The sequence below is a fragment of the Pyrgilauda ruficollis genome, unplaced genomic scaffold (assembly GCF_017590135.1).
Source record: "Pyrgilauda ruficollis isolate IOZ18807 unplaced genomic scaffold, ASM1759013v1 scaffold6, whole genome shotgun sequence".
NCBI classification, from domain to species: Eukaryota; Metazoa; Chordata; class Aves; order Passeriformes; family Passeridae; genus Pyrgilauda; species Pyrgilauda ruficollis.
This window is the reverse complement of record NW_024527710.1, coordinates 13,801,568-13,820,527: the sequence shown is the minus strand read 5'-3', so window position 1 is coordinate 13,820,527 and position 18,960 is coordinate 13,801,568. Positions and strand designations below refer to the sequence as shown.

The 18,960-nt window shown below is 38.9% G+C and overlaps 1 protein-coding gene across 5 annotated transcripts in view; it reads right to left on the bottom strand.

Annotated features, from left to right (window-relative positions):
- The window catches only part of ZFYVE9 (zinc finger FYVE-type containing 9), a 55,575-nt gene that overhangs the window by 22,432 nt on the left and 14,183 nt on the right, over positions 1-18,960 (bottom strand). For 3 of the 5 annotated variants that reach the window (XM_041482999.1, XM_041482998.1, XM_041483000.1), the window contains 6 exons: positions 17,074-17,176; positions 12,362-12,466; positions 9,522-11,584; positions 4,297-4,396; positions 557-733; positions 55-224 (listed from right to left, as the gene is read on the bottom strand). In XM_041482999.1, coding sequence (XP_041338933.1) covers positions 55-224; positions 557-733; positions 4,297-4,396; positions 9,522-11,584; positions 12,362-12,431 — 2,580 coding nt within the window. In that variant the 5' untranslated portion in view covers positions 12,432-12,466; positions 17,074-17,176. The remainder of the gene's footprint in view (positions 1-54; positions 225-556; positions 734-4,296; positions 4,397-9,521; positions 11,585-12,361; positions 12,467-17,073; positions 17,177-18,960) is intronic. The other 2 variants (XM_041483001.1, XM_041483002.1) reach the window with 2 other exon arrangements.

Below are 18,960 nucleotides of genomic sequence, written 5' to 3'. Positions count from 1 at the left end.
GACCACTCACAACCAAGGCAAACACAGGATTTTGAACACCAAACACTGCCTTACTTCTGCTGATGAAGTGTTGTTGGCCATGGGCTTTGATGGATCATGAGACACTGCTAAGGTTCCCGTGGAAGTTGTCCCAGCCACTGTCAGCTTTGCTGCATCGGCAACTTCTCCATTGGGTAAAATCCCATCAGCAAACCAAACACGCCTTTGTTCTCTAGGCTGAGCCACTGGAGAGAACATAAAAAACCAGCATTTAACATCTCGCAGCAACACTGGCTAGGAAATTGGAAAATCTGAGTATAAAACAGCAAAATGGAAAAAATAAATATAAAAATGTGGACTGGAAGGAACTTAAGACATCATCTAGTGCATTCCCTATGGCAGCACCATGTACAGACACAATCACTGAGAACAGTTTACATGTCCTGAAAAACATGATGTCCCTGCTGAGGGCAGGAATAGCTCACTGCATTCGCCATTATTTGGAATGGATGAAATGCAGCTATTCTTTCCAAATTCTTACTACAGGTAAACTGAAAGAAAAAAGAAATATTCTCACCTTCTGCTCCAGGATGCTTCAGAACTCCCACAGGTACCATGACAGTGGGAGGCGGGGAGCTCAGGGCGCCCGAGGCCTGAGCCTGCTGCAAAGGAGGGATAGTAGAACAGTATTCAGCAGGATTGTTAGGGTTAGGGCTCTGGCTTGAGGCACTCATCATGTTCTCCCAGGCTTGAGCTAAAGCAAACAAAGAACAAGAGCCATGAACACAGAGGAAGGTATCTAACAGTCCAAAACACTGTGTTAAGTTCTCAGCTGTCAGAATGGACCCTGCCACCTCCCAAAGACCATTCCCTCCATGTAACAGCCCAGGAGACTGCAATTAAGCAAGAAAAGCACAAAGAGAAACTGCACTGGCCCTGTGCAATAAAAATATTAGTCCATAGAGAAGAATTTTCTGAAAAGGGTTAAAATACACTTTGATTTGAGTGATGCTTAGTTCCTCATGCTTCATTTTATTTCTTCTATAAAGATCTAATTGAAAACAGCCAATGTGTACATATATATATAAAAATATAAATATATCACAATGCATGGAGACATAGACATTTTTACTACAAATCTTTCTAACCCACAAAATACTTGAGCAGATTTAGCTTTCATTTATAATAAAAAGCACTCTGCATTTATTTGTGTCCAGGGCAGTTGTGTACAAATCAACAACTTTTATTCTTAACTGTAAAAAAATCCTTACAATATTAATTTGGAAGACATGACTTGAGCCTTAATTCAACTGGCCAAACTGGCCAAAAAATAACACATAAATAATCTTTGTCAACAATACCTATGATAGGAAAATCTCCTCTGGTGAGTAAACCAGACCATCTCCACAGTGCTACTTCTATTTCACCTCTAAGGGAGGCTTGTAGCAAGATGCCAGAAAATTATGTGTGTTTGCACCACAATCATATTAGTGTATTACAAATAAATGCATTCTTTGAGTCAGGCATAAATGTCATGGCACCTAACCTCTCAGAGCATGTACATCCTTGGGTTCCTTCAGCTGCAAATTGTTAGAAAACCAAGGTGGAAATAACAAGACCAAAAAAAGGCCAAACAGAACTCAACAGAACATAAACCCTCCTGCTTCCCCCCATCAACCTGCGAAACCAATAGTGAAACGTTTGTCAATGAAAAAGGTACTGGCATTCCAGATGAGAAAATTACTTGATCCAAAGCACTTTTTAAACAGCAATTCTGTACCAGTTATAGTAAAAGTCCTGAAAGAAGAAAGTATTAAAAATGCACAAAGTTACATGTCCAGGGCTCCTTTATTAGAAAAGTAAAAGAGCATTCTTAAAGTCTTCTTTAAATGGAGCAAAGTGCCAAGTCAGCACATCTACCAACGGAAAATACACTAAAAATAGCATTGGAAACTGATGAAACACATAGCCTGGCCATGGAAACGTGCCAGAAAACACACAACCCTCCCCTCACACCCCAGTCAAACACAAACCAGGCTCTGAGCAATCAAGTGAAATAATAACTGCTTTTACAGTTCCTACCCCTGCTTCCAGAACTGTGCAAAGATTAATGCTTAACCTGCTGCACTGACAGGAACAAAAGCCCCAAAAGCTGCACTGACAAAGAACCTGGAAGGATCAGGAGGGGTGGGATGTAATCAGGCTACAGGTGAACTAACCCAAAGCATCACCACAAAGCACTGCAGCAGGGACAGGAACAGAGGGAGACAGGGCAAGCACAGCTCTGGCCTGGAAGGTACCAGGCACTGGTGTCACTGTTTGCTGCCATTAATGTGCATCTGCCCTGGCAACAGGACAGAGAGGTCTTCAAATGAAATCATTATAATAGGATCAGTTTTATTGTGTCTTTTTAAAACAACACTTTGGTGTCAACAAAATATTTACAGATTCTTCCCTTCCCCCAGATGAAAATTAATCCTACTCACCAGGACAGAGCTAGCTGTCTTTTGCTAAGTGTATTTGTAATTCCTTGTTCTTTTACACCTTGAAATGTGTTCATTTCTCCATCCCAAAATGTAACAGTTTAGAACCCCTTCAGCATCATTACTGGGACTAGTTTTTAATTTCTAGATATTATAACCTACAATTTCCTGTCACCTTACACATTTGGCCTAGAGCAAAGAATTATTAATAATTAAAACCTACCACTGCACAGCGATTAATGTTTAATATTTTTGAAGCATTTAATATTTTTGAATTTTTTTCTGAGAAAATTGTATTCCTGTTTAATAACAGATACTGTCTACTTTTATATTCTCATCTGAAGACTAAGCACTCAGTTACTTTCAACCAAACCTGAACCAATACTCAACTTCTTTGGAGAAAAAATAAAGCTGTTTAAGTTTAGTTTAGATGTTCAAACAACAAAGTAAGAGATCTTTCTGAAAACAGCCCAAATAATCCACTATGCAGTAATATGTAAAGATAATGCCAAAATTACTTTCTGTGATGATGACACAAACCACAATTTTCATAACCAATTCTTGGTTAGAATCTCTGCTAAAAGTCTCCAAAGTTTAGCTAAACAATTGCAGCAATGGCTATTCCATGATAAACCACCCTGATAATTACTGAACAGTAATCCTAACAGTTAAAAGTTTGCATTTAGAGCCTGAATTTCTCTGACTTCTCATTCTACTTTTTACATGTTAGAATGCACCTCTCAGACCTTCCTCTACCACTGAATTCACTTCTGCCATCAAGTTTCAGTGATCCAGACATGTATTTATACCCCAGGACCAAGACACCCATTCACTTTCCCACTAAGCCAAAATGCCTGGAATTTCTCACGATGAGACAGGTTATCTCATGAAACAAGAACCCACGTGGGTCCTCTCTCAACCTAATCCAATTTCTCTGCCTTCTCAATTTGAGACTGAAGAACTAAACATTGAGTCTTCCAGCAGCAGCTGTCTCAGTGTCATGGGCATAACTCAGCTGGACAGATCATCCCCAGAGGTGACTGCCAGTGTGGGAAGTTCTGGAGATTTTCACAGGCCTCAAGAGAGTGCTCTGTGTTTGCCCATATTTATAGCACAGCTCTGAAGTTTAATACAGTAAAGAACCACACACAAAATACACTCCACAGCCTGCTGGTCAAAACCAGAGTTTTTCCTTACACCAAGCAGAGGTGATAGAATTCCTACCAGTTCTACATGTGAACTTCAGAACTACTTGTGACCTCTCTCCTGTGTCCCATGCTCTCACCAGGCTTTCAGCCACAGCACCCCCCTGGGTTTGACACTCTCCAGGAATGTCTGAATGTAACCATCCAAGCTCAGCTGTCCACATTTGGGGACCTGTAATTAGACAGGACCTCCTACTCTAGCACCAAGGAGTTAAGAAGAGGAGCTGGATTAATCTGTGGGTAAATACTACTTTCCCAATCTCCTATAGTGTGTGATCTAGAACAGGCACAACTGCATTACTCCACAATTTGGCATTCCATCTAAATGTTTAGAAGGTTGTCTACTCAGGCAACAAAGGATACAGAGTACACTTCTGAAGCAACCCCAAAGTCACAGTTTTTGCAATCCTGCTAGAGCACTCCCAAATGAAAGCTTTCAAACTCACTGCAACCTTACCAGTTTTTCTGCTCTTCACAGGGATTCCATGCCAGCCTCTCAAGCACCTTTACTGTTTTAGAATACTTACCCATACAAATGAAGTATTTTTATATTTTTCTTTTCAAATGCCCTCACTGCAGCTCCACACAAAGCCAGTGAGGTGCCACATCTGGATTCCTTGCCCACTCACCATTCATCAGCACTGAGTGGCAGATCACACACACTCTGGCCTCCTTTCGGTCCATGTACAGCAGCTTGCACTTCAGGCTACAGCACGCAGCACAAAACACCTGGAACACAGGGGAAACTGCTCAGGGGTGTGCACAGATATGGGACAAACTGATGGACCTGCACAACTGAGTGTCTGCAAAGCTCTTGAAATGCAAAATACAGAGGTAAAAAATCAGTATTTTCCCATTAAAGCCACAGTGACCAATACCTACCCAGGGTGCCTGTACTACTAATCCTGATGATTATTTTGTGGAACACATAAACACATTTTATCCTGATACTGCACTGTGGTGTTGTTAAAATCTGACTGGCATAAATGACAATGAGGGTAATAAATACCTACCACATTACGATCTCTCACAGAACGAACAATTTGGGAATTAAATTCAGTCTTAAAAAAAGCATGAGTACTTCCTAGAATTAAATAGCAATTCAATGCATAAGTATTCCATATATATAAGAGACTGCTATGGCACAGATTAATTCAAACTGAATTAATTAATTCTTTGCAGCAGTACAATTCATCTACATGGAACTGGACACTACAAGGAAGTTTTGGACACCAGGAGGAATTTCTTCACAGAATGGGTGATTAAACATTGGAATGGGCTGCCCACCATGAGAGGTGCGGGAGTCACTGTCCCTGGAGGTGTTTAAGGAAAGACTGGATGTGGCACTCAGGTCTGGTTGACAAGGTGGTGATTGGTCATCAGTCAAGACTGGATTTGATGATCTCAAGAGTATTTTTTCAACCTAAACAATTCTGTGATTCTGATAGCAGCTCCAGCTGCTTAATCTCTTCATATCTAGCAAGCAATTCCTTGGTTGAGGAGCAACAGTGATTATCAAAACGTTTTAAGTGTTAAACACATAAACCAAGACATTTCAGAAAGCTGAATGACATTAGTACTGCAAGAAAAATCTTGCTCCATTTCTACAAAAAAAGCTCATTTTGACATGAATACAAACACCACAGTATCACAACAGTAGGGAGAACTCAGGAACTGCATTCTGTGCACCCTGGCTGCTAAAGGGGCTGGGGCAAAGCCCAGAGAGCACAAAGTGCTGTGGAGATGCAGCTGCAGTGCTGGTCCCTCTCTCCTGAACCAGCTCTAAAAACTCCACAGTCCTGGGCAGGAAACAGTCCTGAGGCTTCCTCCAGACAAGCAAAACCATCAAACATGAGCATGGCTTGTGCACCAAAACACACTTGCATGCAGGTATGATCCTACAGTAGCAACTGCCTTCTCACAATCCTGCAGAACACATGCCCTTAATGATTTCTTATTAATTTTAAATAATTATTCTGTCTTTTATTTTTTAAAAAAACAGTAGTTCCTCAGGGTTATTTTTCAAGTGATGTGAAGATACTGATGAAAATCCACTTCCTGCAGAAAGGTAATGTCACACTCAGGAGATCTAGAAACAGCAACAGCTCCTAACAAATGAGTTCAGATATCAAGAGAGAATTTCAAAATTTAATCATGGGTGGATATTATCTGTGCAATACACCATGCATTATTATGATATATAATGCTTTCTAAATTAAAAAAGTATTCCATCACTCCAGCAGCATTATTTCTGTAATACAGACAGGAAGCTCCACAGGTTTGTTATATATAAATGTGTTTAAGCCGAATTAAATTTCAACCAAGTTAAAGATCACACCAAATTACAACTACTTTTAGTGGCAAGTGTTCAAAAGAAGCAAATACAGGTTCTGAACTAAACATGAGAGTTGAAAATCAACTGTGCAGAAAGCTCAGCCTTGTCTCATTAGAACCAGTTTTAATGTTTTCTAACTATGACAACTCAAACATTTCAAAAACAAAATATAATTAAGCATAGACTGAAATTTTAATGCAAAAATAAAATCCACCCTTTTGCATATGTGAAAACCTTTAAAAAACCAAAGTAAATATATTTGAAAAATCTGATTTCTGTACTTACATCTTAACCCAATTTACATGTATTCTAGGGAATATTTATAACAACATCACAGCATAATTTAGAGACATTTGACATCATTTCAGTTCTCTGGGCAAAACTTCCAGTCAAAAGTCCATTCACTATTGAACATGGAAAAATCAATGTCAACCATAAATGAAGGCCCAACACAAATTAATATCTAATTTAGAACCCTTTTTCAAACAACATATTCATGAAAGCTCCCAAATGCAATGATTTAAATATTAAAAGAGAAAATAGAAGCAATGACAGAACATCCCCACCTCCTCTCTCAGGCTGCATCAGCCTTGAGCAGCAGTAATGCAGGGAACGCAATCCAGCACAACTGACAAGTCAGACTTGTTATTAACAATCACCAAGTCATTATCTCAGTACATCATGCTATAAAAAAACAACAGAGCAGTGTCAAAGCAAGTTTTTATGTTACTAGGGTTTTCAGGTTCACTAGGAGTTGTTAAAGCATTAGTTGCTAGTGGAATTGCTGATTTTTTTTAATATTTTAGCAGAAAAATATTGGTTTGGTTGTCAATAAAAAAGATTGCATTTAAATTTTCTGGTTTTCCTATCAAGGATGATGATTTAATCTGACAATAGAAGGTACAAAAATACATAACATCTAATTATATGAATGTGTCCACAAATTCATCAGGTTCCCAATTTTAACTCAAAATTTACTGTAAGTGTATTTCTTTCTATCAATCCAAATTGTTCATATCATCCATTAACTTTACAATTATTACCCTGAAATTAAAAACCCAGACTTCCCAGTTGCCACTCCACTATTTTTAAATGCAGTGTTCATTCCCAAACGAAACAGACACATTCACCCCTACTAAAATGATTTGTCACGATGTTAATAAAGCTTAACAAGAAACTGCTGTGCTACAGCTTGTGTTCAAAATATTTAATCCCATGACTTCCCCTAGAAACAAATAACTGCAAGGGCTGAAGATGTTGTCTCCCTAATTCTTTTAGTGAGATCCAGGCATTTAACAGTGGAAGTATCCCTGTGGTTCAGGAGTTACCTACACATGGTGTGGGTTGTTTCCTGTTCTATGATTAAGCTCCCACTACTGGAACCAGAAGAGTTTTCAGCTTCTAGATCTGCTCTCTGAGGAATGGCTTTACCAGTGAAGTTTTCAACTGCTCTGGGGCTGGTGACCAGAAAGCAGGAGCAGACAGCTGAGAACAGGGATTTCTCAAGCCACTGCAGCCACATTCATCAGCACTTGTCTGTCAAAGCTTTGGTCTCTCTCTGCCCAGAATCGTTACAGGCATTGAGGGCTGTAAGGCAATTTGCAGAAAGTGCTAAGTATTATTTGACTTACACTGATCCTTAGCACTTATTAATGAGTCCTTTCTGCCACATCTTTTGGCTGCACCTGTGCAAATTTGGCCCAGACAAACATTTCCTAACAAAAGCTTCTAAAAACAATCCATTCTAAGTCTACTGAGTCAGTTTGTCTACTGAGCAGAAGGATTTTTTATTTTATCCATTTCCCACATATAATCAAAAAAACCTCACTGGCACTGGTGGTTCCTCTCAAGGTTTGTTAGAAGAATGTAAAAAAAAAAAACCACAGAGAAAATTTTTGCCTTGTCCCATCGTTGCATGTTCTACCCATTTACTGACACTTTAATTTTCTGCATTCATTTGTGCAACTCAGGGCTTCAGCCATTACAGAGAAGCAATGAAATCCAACCAATAAACTTGTTTAAAACACAAAAATAAGTAAAAAATTTTACTGCACATGAAAACTGAAGTCATATTTGTCCAACTGAAAAAAAACCACCCAAATAACTGTATAAATTAACATATCAAAACTAAAATCATGGACAATCCTTTACCTTCCATGCCTTACAGTTTCTCCTCAACTGCCATGAGAAGAATGAGGCCCCTGATATAAACCAGAAGTACACTGAAGCAGGCATGTGCTTTATGTGATGCTCACTGATCACCTGTGGTTACTGGCCCCACATCAGGACTTCCACTGCAAGCAAGCTGCTGCAGGATGGGCTGAACCAACTGCAAGTCCTGGAGTAGTGCTCAAGGAATGTCTGCTCAGCCTTTCCAAGTGTCTGCCCAGCACTTGTGCAGTGAGAGGCTGAGTGCTGTGCTGGTTCCTAAAGGGAACAGGAGCAAACCTGGGGGCTCTGCTGGGCTGCTTCCAGAACCAGCTGGCATAAGGGTTTGAGCTTTCCTGAATACATTTGCTTCTTTCGAGTCCTTTATCCACATCATTCTGCTTTCCCTGCATTCTTCTGGTAGCAAAAATTATCACCCATAGCAGCCAGGTCTTTTAATCAACTTCAGAAACCTTTGAATGAGGCCTAAATGAACTGAAGTTATTTTTATTGTACTTCTTGTTGGTTTTAGTATTTCTTTTTACAATATTCATTAACACCTAATTGACAAGAGTGTTAGTTTACTGCTTTGGAATCATCATTACTTTCTTCCTGAATTCCTACTTATGTCACTTATATTTCAGTAAAGATATTTGGAATACTTTACAGGTTAATAATTTACAATAAAATCATCACATAAGAATTTGAACTCACCTAGATGACAAATACATAAAATGTTAAAACACTCTCAACAATAAAGTATTTCTTACACAACAAGAAGATACAGAAATTATGAGTTAGTTGTCTTCATTATGACATTTCTCACCAAGTGGACATACACCAGGTTACAGTTAACCACTTTTTTTCCCCCAAGAGCAAATGTATGTTTAAAAACATGTTAGTGCTATTTAAAATAATGTAAGCAATATGAGAATAGTAAAGAAGACTGAGAAGAACTGAGTTGATCAGCTGTGTAAACCAGCAGGAATGCCAGCAATCCAACAGCCCACTCCCAATACACAAGTTAGTTTCAGAAACTTTAATGGGATTATTGATGCAGTAATTTCTGTAAAGCAGTTTACTGCACTTAGTCATTTTATAGAAGTTCTGACATAAACCCAAGGATGATGATCATTGCAATCAACAAATACAACTGTTCATTTAGACTAATAACCATCAGTTATTCTTTACGGGCCCCCTAAATAGATCAGAGCTCAGAAATTCCCATTTTTGCTTCACTCAGACACAGCTTTTTAGGAAGAGATGTCACAGGTAACTATATCCAGTAGTTTAGCAAGCCCTCTGATGTGATGCTGTGCAGTATCAGGAAAAAAAGGGTGCTTTGAGCTTATTCACAAAATATGAACTTACCTTCCCACAGGCTCTGCAATGGTGCCTTCTTTTGGTGAATGTAAATCTGGCCTCACATTTCATACAGTTTGGTGCTTGAGAGTCTGGAACCCACACTGGAGCCACCTCACCCAAAGTCGTAAAAGGCTTTCTGGCTGGAGCTCCAAACTGACCAGCTCTGAGATCATTATCTGGACTATCTGGGGCTACTGCAAGGCACGAACTATTAGAGACTCCAGATTCATACTCGTCCAAATGTTCCCCACTAGAACCAATACCAGAGGCATTTGAAGATGTTTCACCAGGAAACGTGTCTGCTGTATCCCCTAACTGTGTCTTACCAAAGACATTTTTGTTTTTACTATTACCTCCACAATTTGGGGGAATAACATCGTTTTGTAAGTGGTCCGATAATGGCTTCGGAATCTGCAGTTTCAGATTTGTGGGTTGCTTAGGTCTTGCACCACCAAAAGGAACACTGATATATTGCAGGTTAGTCACTGGTTTTGGTGAAATCTGCCCTTGCATGGATGAAACCTGACTACAAAGATTATGCAAATAATTTTTCTTTATGTGGTCACCAGTGCTGTTTAAAATAAGACCACTGCCTTCTGTGGCCTCATTTCCTCTCTGTTCATAAACATTAGTGTAACATTCTGACTTGCTCTCCTCAATCTCCTTTTCCTCTGTTACCGAGTCTTCCTTGGAGGGTAAAGTCTTTGGAACATGAGCAACAACTGGGTTCTGCATTCCATAGGAATCACAACCATTAGACAGAGAGCTTGCTGCTGATGTAGCCATCACATCAGAGACACTGGACCCTCCAAGCTCATCTGTACCAGACCCTTTTAAGTCTACGCCTGCGTCCAATACCCCATCTTCATCTTCTTTGCTATTCCCACATGCATCATCAGGCTGTTTGGTCTGCAAAAGTCTTTCATTCTCTCCTAGAGTTTGCTTATTATTCATCTCATTCAACTTTGTCAGCTCCCAATTAGTCATCTCCTGAGATTCAGGGTAACATTCTGCCATGCTGTGCAATTCCGTTGTGCCGACATTTTTATCACATTCAATGACTTCTCCTTCAGTGGCACTAACATCCTCTGCAACACATTCCTTGTAATTGCCACTTCCAGCCACGTCAGGTTGACAGGTCTCGGTGAGCCCAGATAGCCTAGACTGCAACTGCTGGGTTGTTTCCTGTTCTACAATTAAGCTTCCACTACTGGAACAAGAAGAGTTTTCAGCTTCTAGATCTGTTCTCTGAGGAATGGCTTTACTAGTTAAATTTTCAACTGATGCACAACTTTCTTGCATTTTAGCAGTACCATCAACTGGTCTCTGTAAGAGAGTCACTGCATTGATCCCTGCAGTTGTAGCTTCTGAAAACAGCAAATCTTTATTCATATTAAAATCCTCCTTTAATCGAGAGGAGGGGCATGCAGCGGTCAGGCTTTCAGATGAAGCATTAATGAAATTACTTACAGAGTCATCTTCAGTGCACAGCCTGTTTACCTGCTTTTCTGTATCAATATCCTTTTCTGTGGATCCGTTTACAGTAACGCTGAACTGGTCACTCTGTCGGTTTTCATTATCCAGTGTAAAGCTAATAGAGTCCATTAGAGACTGACTGTTGTAATTTGTACAATCCACCACATCACCACTTTGTAGTGTTCTTCTGTCACAGTTGTGCATGACTGCCACCACTAGCACATTTTTCTCCTCTGGCAAGCAAGCTGTATTTCCACATTTCTTTTCTCCTGCTTCCATAGAGTTACACTGATCATCCTGATTACTATTTCTTTTAATCAACTGATCATCTGCTGCTGCCTGATCATCAATCCACATGACTGGGGTCTCTGGGCTTATGCTAAAATCCTTTCCATTAGCACAGCGATCCCCTCCTCCTGTTGGTGTAGTCACTGAGTGGGACAAGGAGAAAGACTTTAATCTCTGCTGACATTCATTAGGAGTTGTAGCTTCATTCACGTTGGCCACAGCCGAGTTGAATGACAGGCGACGAGAAGGCGGATCTAGAATCTGATTCCACTTTGCACCCAGCAGAGTAGGTGAAACAGCGGCATCTGAAAAAGGGTTTAAACAACAAAATTTACTGCCATATTAAAGCTACAGGTTCCATTAATCCTGCTGCATTAGAATGTCCCATATAGAAAGGCAGATGTGTTCAAATACAGGCACAAAAATGAAGCTCACCTGTCATAACCAACACTATTGGTCAACTATTAGTCGTGTAATTCCATAATGTTTCTGGAACTCAAGAAGTTTAGAGCTACCCCAATTAGTATCAGGTTGAATTTGCAAAAGCAGCTTTAAAGTCTTGATTAATATATTTCAGACAGCTAGAAGTGCCTGGAAAGATTCTCACCCCCATAAAATGAACAGTTCAACTTCCTTGACAGCAAAGAATTACCAATTAGACTAAGCAAAAAATTTAGTGCTTTGAACATGACAACCTTCAGTGTATGATTTATGTGACCTAATAAAACATTTCTGCAAAAGAAACTTAAAATAAGTTTTGCCTGATTTGTTTAAAATAAATGATTTAAATATTGCTACTGAGATTAAGCTTCACAAAGCCTTTCTTTAAAAGTGTATGGTACATTTGCTATTAAAAGAGGAAGAAATTTTACAAAGGTAAACAAGATGAATGGAAGCAGAAGGAAACGCTACTAAGAAATGCTGAAGGCATACCATGCAAAATTAAAAGATGTTTTTTGTAAGTTCTGAGATTAATTTGCAACTCAAACCCAGAAAGGCTATCACAGATCTCCCCCTCTTCTATACTGTCCTCTGTAGAAGACATCTGATGTGCATCTACAATCCTCTTCGAAATGACTCACCTTCGTTTTGCTCAAATTCATCTAAAACCTTATCGAGGTTATATGCCTCTGCTTGGAAATAGTTCTCCATTTGTCAGGGAACAACCACCAGATCCTTGTCTAAACCTGCCAGAGAACAAATTACAATCAGATGCTTAACCTTCAGTCAGCAGTGTTCCCTTACATATCGTCCTGATTTAAGGGGAAAAGTCCTTTGTAAATCAAATTTTACATACATTACAGACATAAATCAAAAGTATGTTCCAGGAATAAAAATCATTTGTGTACTTAAACTTGGTCCATTCAGATTAACTTCCCCAAACTTGCTTTGGATTTTATTAACTCCAGTCTCTCACATTAAAGTGTCTGCCTATCAGGATCACCATAATGGTAAGAGCAAAACTGCTGTGACACCAGTCTAAAAAAAAAAACAGTCTAGAGAAAACAAAAAGGCCAACTACAGAATCTGAAGACCTGACTTTCAGATCTGTGCTACCACCAATTAGTTCATGTGGCTTTGAACAAGGAGTTTAAACTCCCTGTGCTTCTGATTTTTTAATGTACTGTAGGCTAGCAGTACTCTGTGTCAGTCCTTATTCCTCTCGAGATGCTTCAAAGATTCATACTTGTAAAAGATGTTAAGGGACTTAATGGGTGTTACTTGAATTGTGCTGCCTCTTAAAATGTCTACTTTAATAATCCTTGTTTCCCTGAAAGGCAGCCACTGAAATCCAGCAAAATGCACAGAAGTAAATAGTCTCATCAAGAGATAATGCTCTCAGGCTAGAAAAGAAGATGACAAGAGAGAAATGAAGGGAAAAAAAACCAAAACCAAAGCAAAAACCCAACCCTGAATCATTACATAACTATCTTCACATAATAAGTAATATTTTGCCCTAACTGCAGTAACACAGACTCCTCACTACCAAAGTCTTGTAGCAACAAGACACCCTGATTCATTTTTCCCAAACATTCACTACCAGCAGAGACATTTTCGGTGGGAAATGTGTGCCATAACCTATAAACCACAGAGACCTTGACTTGATCTGTTCACTGAACATCATCCAAAACAGCTTTATTCTCTTCAGAGTTGGCTTTCACTGTTGTGAAATAAGGCAATGGAGGAGGAGAGGGTGAGAACCTTGTTTTGCAGCATGAAGCAGTGTTAGACCTGACAGCTCAATTAAAAACCTGCTTTTTTCCACCAGAGATACAACACATTAGAGGAAGTTTCTAATTTAAAACAATACTTTATCATTATCCCCACAATATCTGGATTTGAGGAAAACATCAACCACCTTTATTTCCATTACTACAACATTTTGTATTTACAAATTCACGAATTATAAATATTTACGGTACAACAGTTTTGCACTTATTACAGGCAACAGCTGCACTTAGGTTATTGATAGAAAAGGACTGTGCATTAAAATATCACAAAATGCAGAAAATCAGGTTTTCAAGGTCAACTAAAAATTTGATACAAGGTTGTTTTAAAAGGTGATCATGATAAACATAAATACATTGCTATTTAATAGAGTTAGACTAAGGCATGTGTTAAAGATATACACAGAATCAAGTTTTAAAGAAAATTAATCTAACATGCCTCAACAGAAAAAAGACCATTTGCAAAATAACTCCAAGATAAACTAAACTTGTCATCTGACATACTCCTAGATTTATCCTCTGTTCTGGGATGTTAGATTAACTCCTTCTGTAAGGAAAACAGATTATTTGCCATATCATTTACTGTGCACAGATGCACAGAAGCAATGGAAAAGCTGCCCACCTTGATCACCAGCTGCATTTCAGGAGACTCAAAAAGTAGCACTATTTTTTACAAAATACCAGGCGATTGCACATCCATTTATAATGTTATTTAATTTACATTATAATGATAACATAGCTCCTAGCAAACAATTGATGAAGACATGTATAATTATTCCTAGGCAAAGTCCTGCTACTAAAGTCAATGATGCAAAGAGTATTTGTCAGTGAGGCACTGCAAGACTGAAAAATGTCATAACAAATTTTTGTGCTCATGAGTTCCAGCTGAAGAGAGAAAAGACCTTTTGTATCACTATTGTTATTTCACTCACTGATGTACCAGGATATATGGAGAACCTTTTATTTTTAAGCTCACAGTCACTAAGCTGACAGCCACTCTAAATGAGATCTCATTGTCTCTTGCAGAAGGTATTTCTCAGAAAAGGTCAGCTGCAAATCTTTAGGTCTAATATCTAAAATTATTATTATTATATAAAAGAATGCAACAACCCCCCAAGCCTTTCTGCAAGTTTCTGCCAAGGGCAAAACACACTGCCAAATCCACAGAAGTCCTTAATGTCCTCTCCCCTGTCTGACAGTAAAGGAGGATGAGTACTCATGTTCCTAACAGATATCAGCAAGGCTTCCTAATTGTCAGCAACTCACATATTTGCCAGTTGAAGATTTAATGCTTCAACTCACCATAGCCAGCAACTCAAGATCAAAACAGAAAATAAAATGCTCTAACACAGCATGCCATAATAATTGAGGAGCTGTTTTCCCTGTGGTTTAGAATTTAATTCTATTTTGAATATTTTTATTAAATGCTCAAGCTGAATAAGAAACATATTCCTTTACAGGTCTTTTGAAACTTTTGACTGCATCTCACATGTACCACCATAAAAGTTTGGAAGACTTTTAGAATTACTCTAATCCCAAAGTTCCTCTTAGGACAAAGGTTGACATGACATTTTTTCAAGGATCCTTCACAGCTGAGAAACTCTGTAGTATTGTTCAAATATCCTGAGTAATGGCATGGAGAGAAGCTGATGAGCAAGCACACAACACTTAGACTCTGGAAAAAGGAGAATAAAACAGGAGCAAATCAGAAAGAAGTTTCAGTGGTAATTTTAGCTGTATGCAACCAAAAAGGAGAACCTAAATTACTATATATTGGGATGAACAATATGAAGGAAAGGATCTTGTGCCACTGCAATGAAAAGGAAGCACAAACCAGCAATGAGTAAAAAACAGGAGATGTTTTCAAAAATACAGGCCTCCATGCAAACACTTAGCAGAAAAGACTAATTATGGGAAAAAATAGTAAAACTTTATGTTTTATTTAGCTCTGGATACAAAAGAGAGTAATACAATGGTTACTATCCACTGGTATGTAAGTCCAGAACTCAAGATCACTCGTTACCCAGTGCAGAATCATCTTCTGTCTTTCAGGGCAAGGAGCTAATTAAAACATGCAGTCTGTCAAATCAGATTATTTTCAAGCTCCTGTTGGATCACACATCATGCATAATTCAGGAAGTGTGTTTTACTTCTCAATTTCTTCATAACAACAGCATGGGCTTATCATCATCTTCATTTCTGAAACTTAGGAACTTACATTCCATGAAGCTTACATGCTTTACTCTCCCTTGATGTCTAAATTTAAAGGTGCATGTACCAGAAATGTGTGTGTCATATCCACCCAGAATTACTGCCCTTGTCATCACAGCATTCAAACACAACACAGACTTCAGCTGCATAGTGGGGGAAAGAAGGACACCAGCAAAGGACAGAAAAACCTTCCTTAAAATCAGGTGTTATTTCAAAGAGGCTTAGCCTTGGAGACTGCCTCTCAAGAGAGCTCAAATACCCCACATGCCAGTTGGCTCCTGGGAAATGAACTATGCAAGAGACTGGCCTTGTGCTACACCTGCAAAGCAGCCAGACTTGTATTTGTGTTGGGCTCTGTGATAAGGGATTATGTAATGCATGATCTTCTGCACTGCACATCCTAAATTATCCTTGGGATGTTTTCACCACGGGAACTGACAGCCTTTAGTCTTTCTAATTGTCTTTAACAATGTGGATGATCAGCTCATAATTACAGTAAAACAATGTAATAAAAAAATGCACTGAAAGGAAATAATACTGACATTCAACTACTGGCCTCACAGCAAAGACCTAAAAACCAGAGAATATGTAAAGAACCAGAATAGGATCTCAGGATTTTCTGCCATACTGTCCTGTGGAGACAACTCTTTCAATATCAAACTGTGAACCTACATGTTTCAGTAATCTGTTACTACACAAAATGCTCAAATAGTTTATTTATACAGTCCTCATAAAAAAAAAAACAAATCCATGAAAAGCTCCTAAGATGGAAGTCACAAAGGGCACAATCAAACTGAAATTAAACATTGTTTATTCATCCTGATAAAAATCACACATCCAGAAAATGTCATTTTTCCATAGCACGACAGCACGGAAGTACAGATGGACTGGACAGACAGATTTAATAGATCCAGTGCTCCTGAAGACTTCCTTCAACCCCAACAAACAATGGTCAAGCGCACATCTTGTTCCAGCTCCCTTCGGCGATCTGTGTTACCTGTCCCTGCGAGTCAGGCACCTCTGCTGTAATGAACACTTTGTTCTGAGTTGAGCAATAGCTTTATTTAGAACTGATGAGATCTGGCTACAGCACAGACTGAGAAAGAAAGACTTTGCCCGCCTTCCCCCTCTCCCAAACAAAATAAGACACAATCTTTGCTCTAAAATGGGGCAATTACTCTCAGTAAAAAAACAAAACAACAAATTGCTAAAAATACTCCATCATCTTCTTTATAAGAGATCCAGCCATACACAAAGGTATATGTATATAAATATATATCTGTAAGAATACATAAAAAACATTTCAGGTGCAGAACTCTGAATCATTATATTCTAAAGCAGAACTTGTCTCTTACCTTTTTCTTACACATATGTTAAGAAACAAATGACCCTGTGCCTTCTCATGATGACTGCAGCACAATCAGCCAGTTCTGCTGAATCAGGGTGTTCTACTTGATCCTAGAAAATACAAACATGTATTTTATGACAGGTAATTCTGCCACAAACCATGTCCTTTTCAACACGTGACTGCAGCTAGCACAGGCATATTTGGCAAATGCTGCAAGCTTCAGATGATTTGGATTACATCTGCAGCTTTGAATTCAGGGATGTGTGTGCACTATTGCTCTCCAAAAGTCTGGTGAAAAATGCTGCTAATAACAACCACATTGCTACCTACCTGTTATTATTCTTCACTTAATTGTAAACGCTCAGTGTAATGCAGCAACTCCACCTGTCCTTGTATTCCTGATGACCTTGACTGTAACAATTTATAAAACCAGCCTCTGAAATCAATTATATTATACTACAATAGGCCTTCCAAAAATAAAGAGCTAGTAGCTTTGATAGTCAACAAAAATTCACAGCCCTCTGAATTCTGTAAACTGTATTCATCAGCTTTCCACTGATTTTGTTACAGCTAAACAAGTGTTTTTGTCTTCAAATTATTCCCCCTACAATCTTAGGCTCCCTTCATTTCCTAAAGGCTTCTTCTCAGAAGACCCACATCAACCTTCAATAGTATGCAGGACCCAAGAGGAAAAAAAAAATGTAATCTGAAGAAACTTTTGTTCTTCAATCCACAGCATTTCTATAGGTCAGGTGCTCATTTTCTCAGGCTGCATCCTAAGAGCCAACACAGCTCAAAAATCCAACACAGCCATAGGCAGAGAAAACAGAAACCAGTTTATGACAAACAGCGCAAGAAGAGAAGGAATGAGACACATCAAATCCATTTTTTTAAGGTTTGCTAGCTCTGACATTTTGACCTGTTAGGTAGTTGAAATATTTATTAGTACTCTAATGAAGCTGCAACATATGTTAGAAAAAAAATCTTCAAGCTCCAGCAAAATTAACAGTGCTAAAAAAAAAAATCAGTTCTCCATGCATGAAAGCAATATTCAGTGTTACACTAAATTTCTCCCAGGGCTGTTTATTATTCTTTTCAGAAATAAGCTACAGTAATAATTCCAGGAAACTAATGAACTGAACAGCAGCACTCTGAGTAGTACTGTTTTCAAACTAGAATCCCACAGTTTTGGATGCCAGCAGAACTCTTCCTGTATACAAGTGAAATTTCTGATGCTATGTGTATTTCCGCCTCTATAAATGAAAATGAATTTTGGTTATCTGGGAAACAGTAGATGTTATCTTATTACAACATTCTCCAGATAGGCATCACATGCATGCAAAAACAGAAGTGGAGGAAATTCAATTCCACTGAAAGGCTTCAGAATAAGCCTTTTCAAAGGGATGTGAAGTACATGTGGCAGTGGGGAAGGTTTTCTGTACCACCACCGTGTCCCCTCCCAGCCTGTAGTACAGAAAAATGATTCCGTTTTCATGACCCCTTTGAAAAGACAGATCAATTAATGACAATTCTGTCTGTGATTTATGGCAAGGCCTGTCAGCTGCATCACGAACATCACATGAACCAGTCATACATTAACCACAGAGTTCAACCTTCCCTGATCAGAAATGGATCAGCCCTAGCAACCCAGAGCAGAAAGGAGCTCTGCCGACACCCCTGCTCTAAGCCTGCAAACCTTCTAGGCAAGCAATATTCAGGGCACAGCTTTATTATTCATTGTTTTTACTCTGCTCCTCTTTCCTTGTTCCATTCTTGCCAGGTAATGACTTTTTTGTGCGTAACCACTCAACAGAGAAGATCCAATCAATGCCTGCCAGTCTCCAAAGTAAGCTTTGAAGAGATATTACCTGGAGGTCCTGGAGCTTTTTGTTTA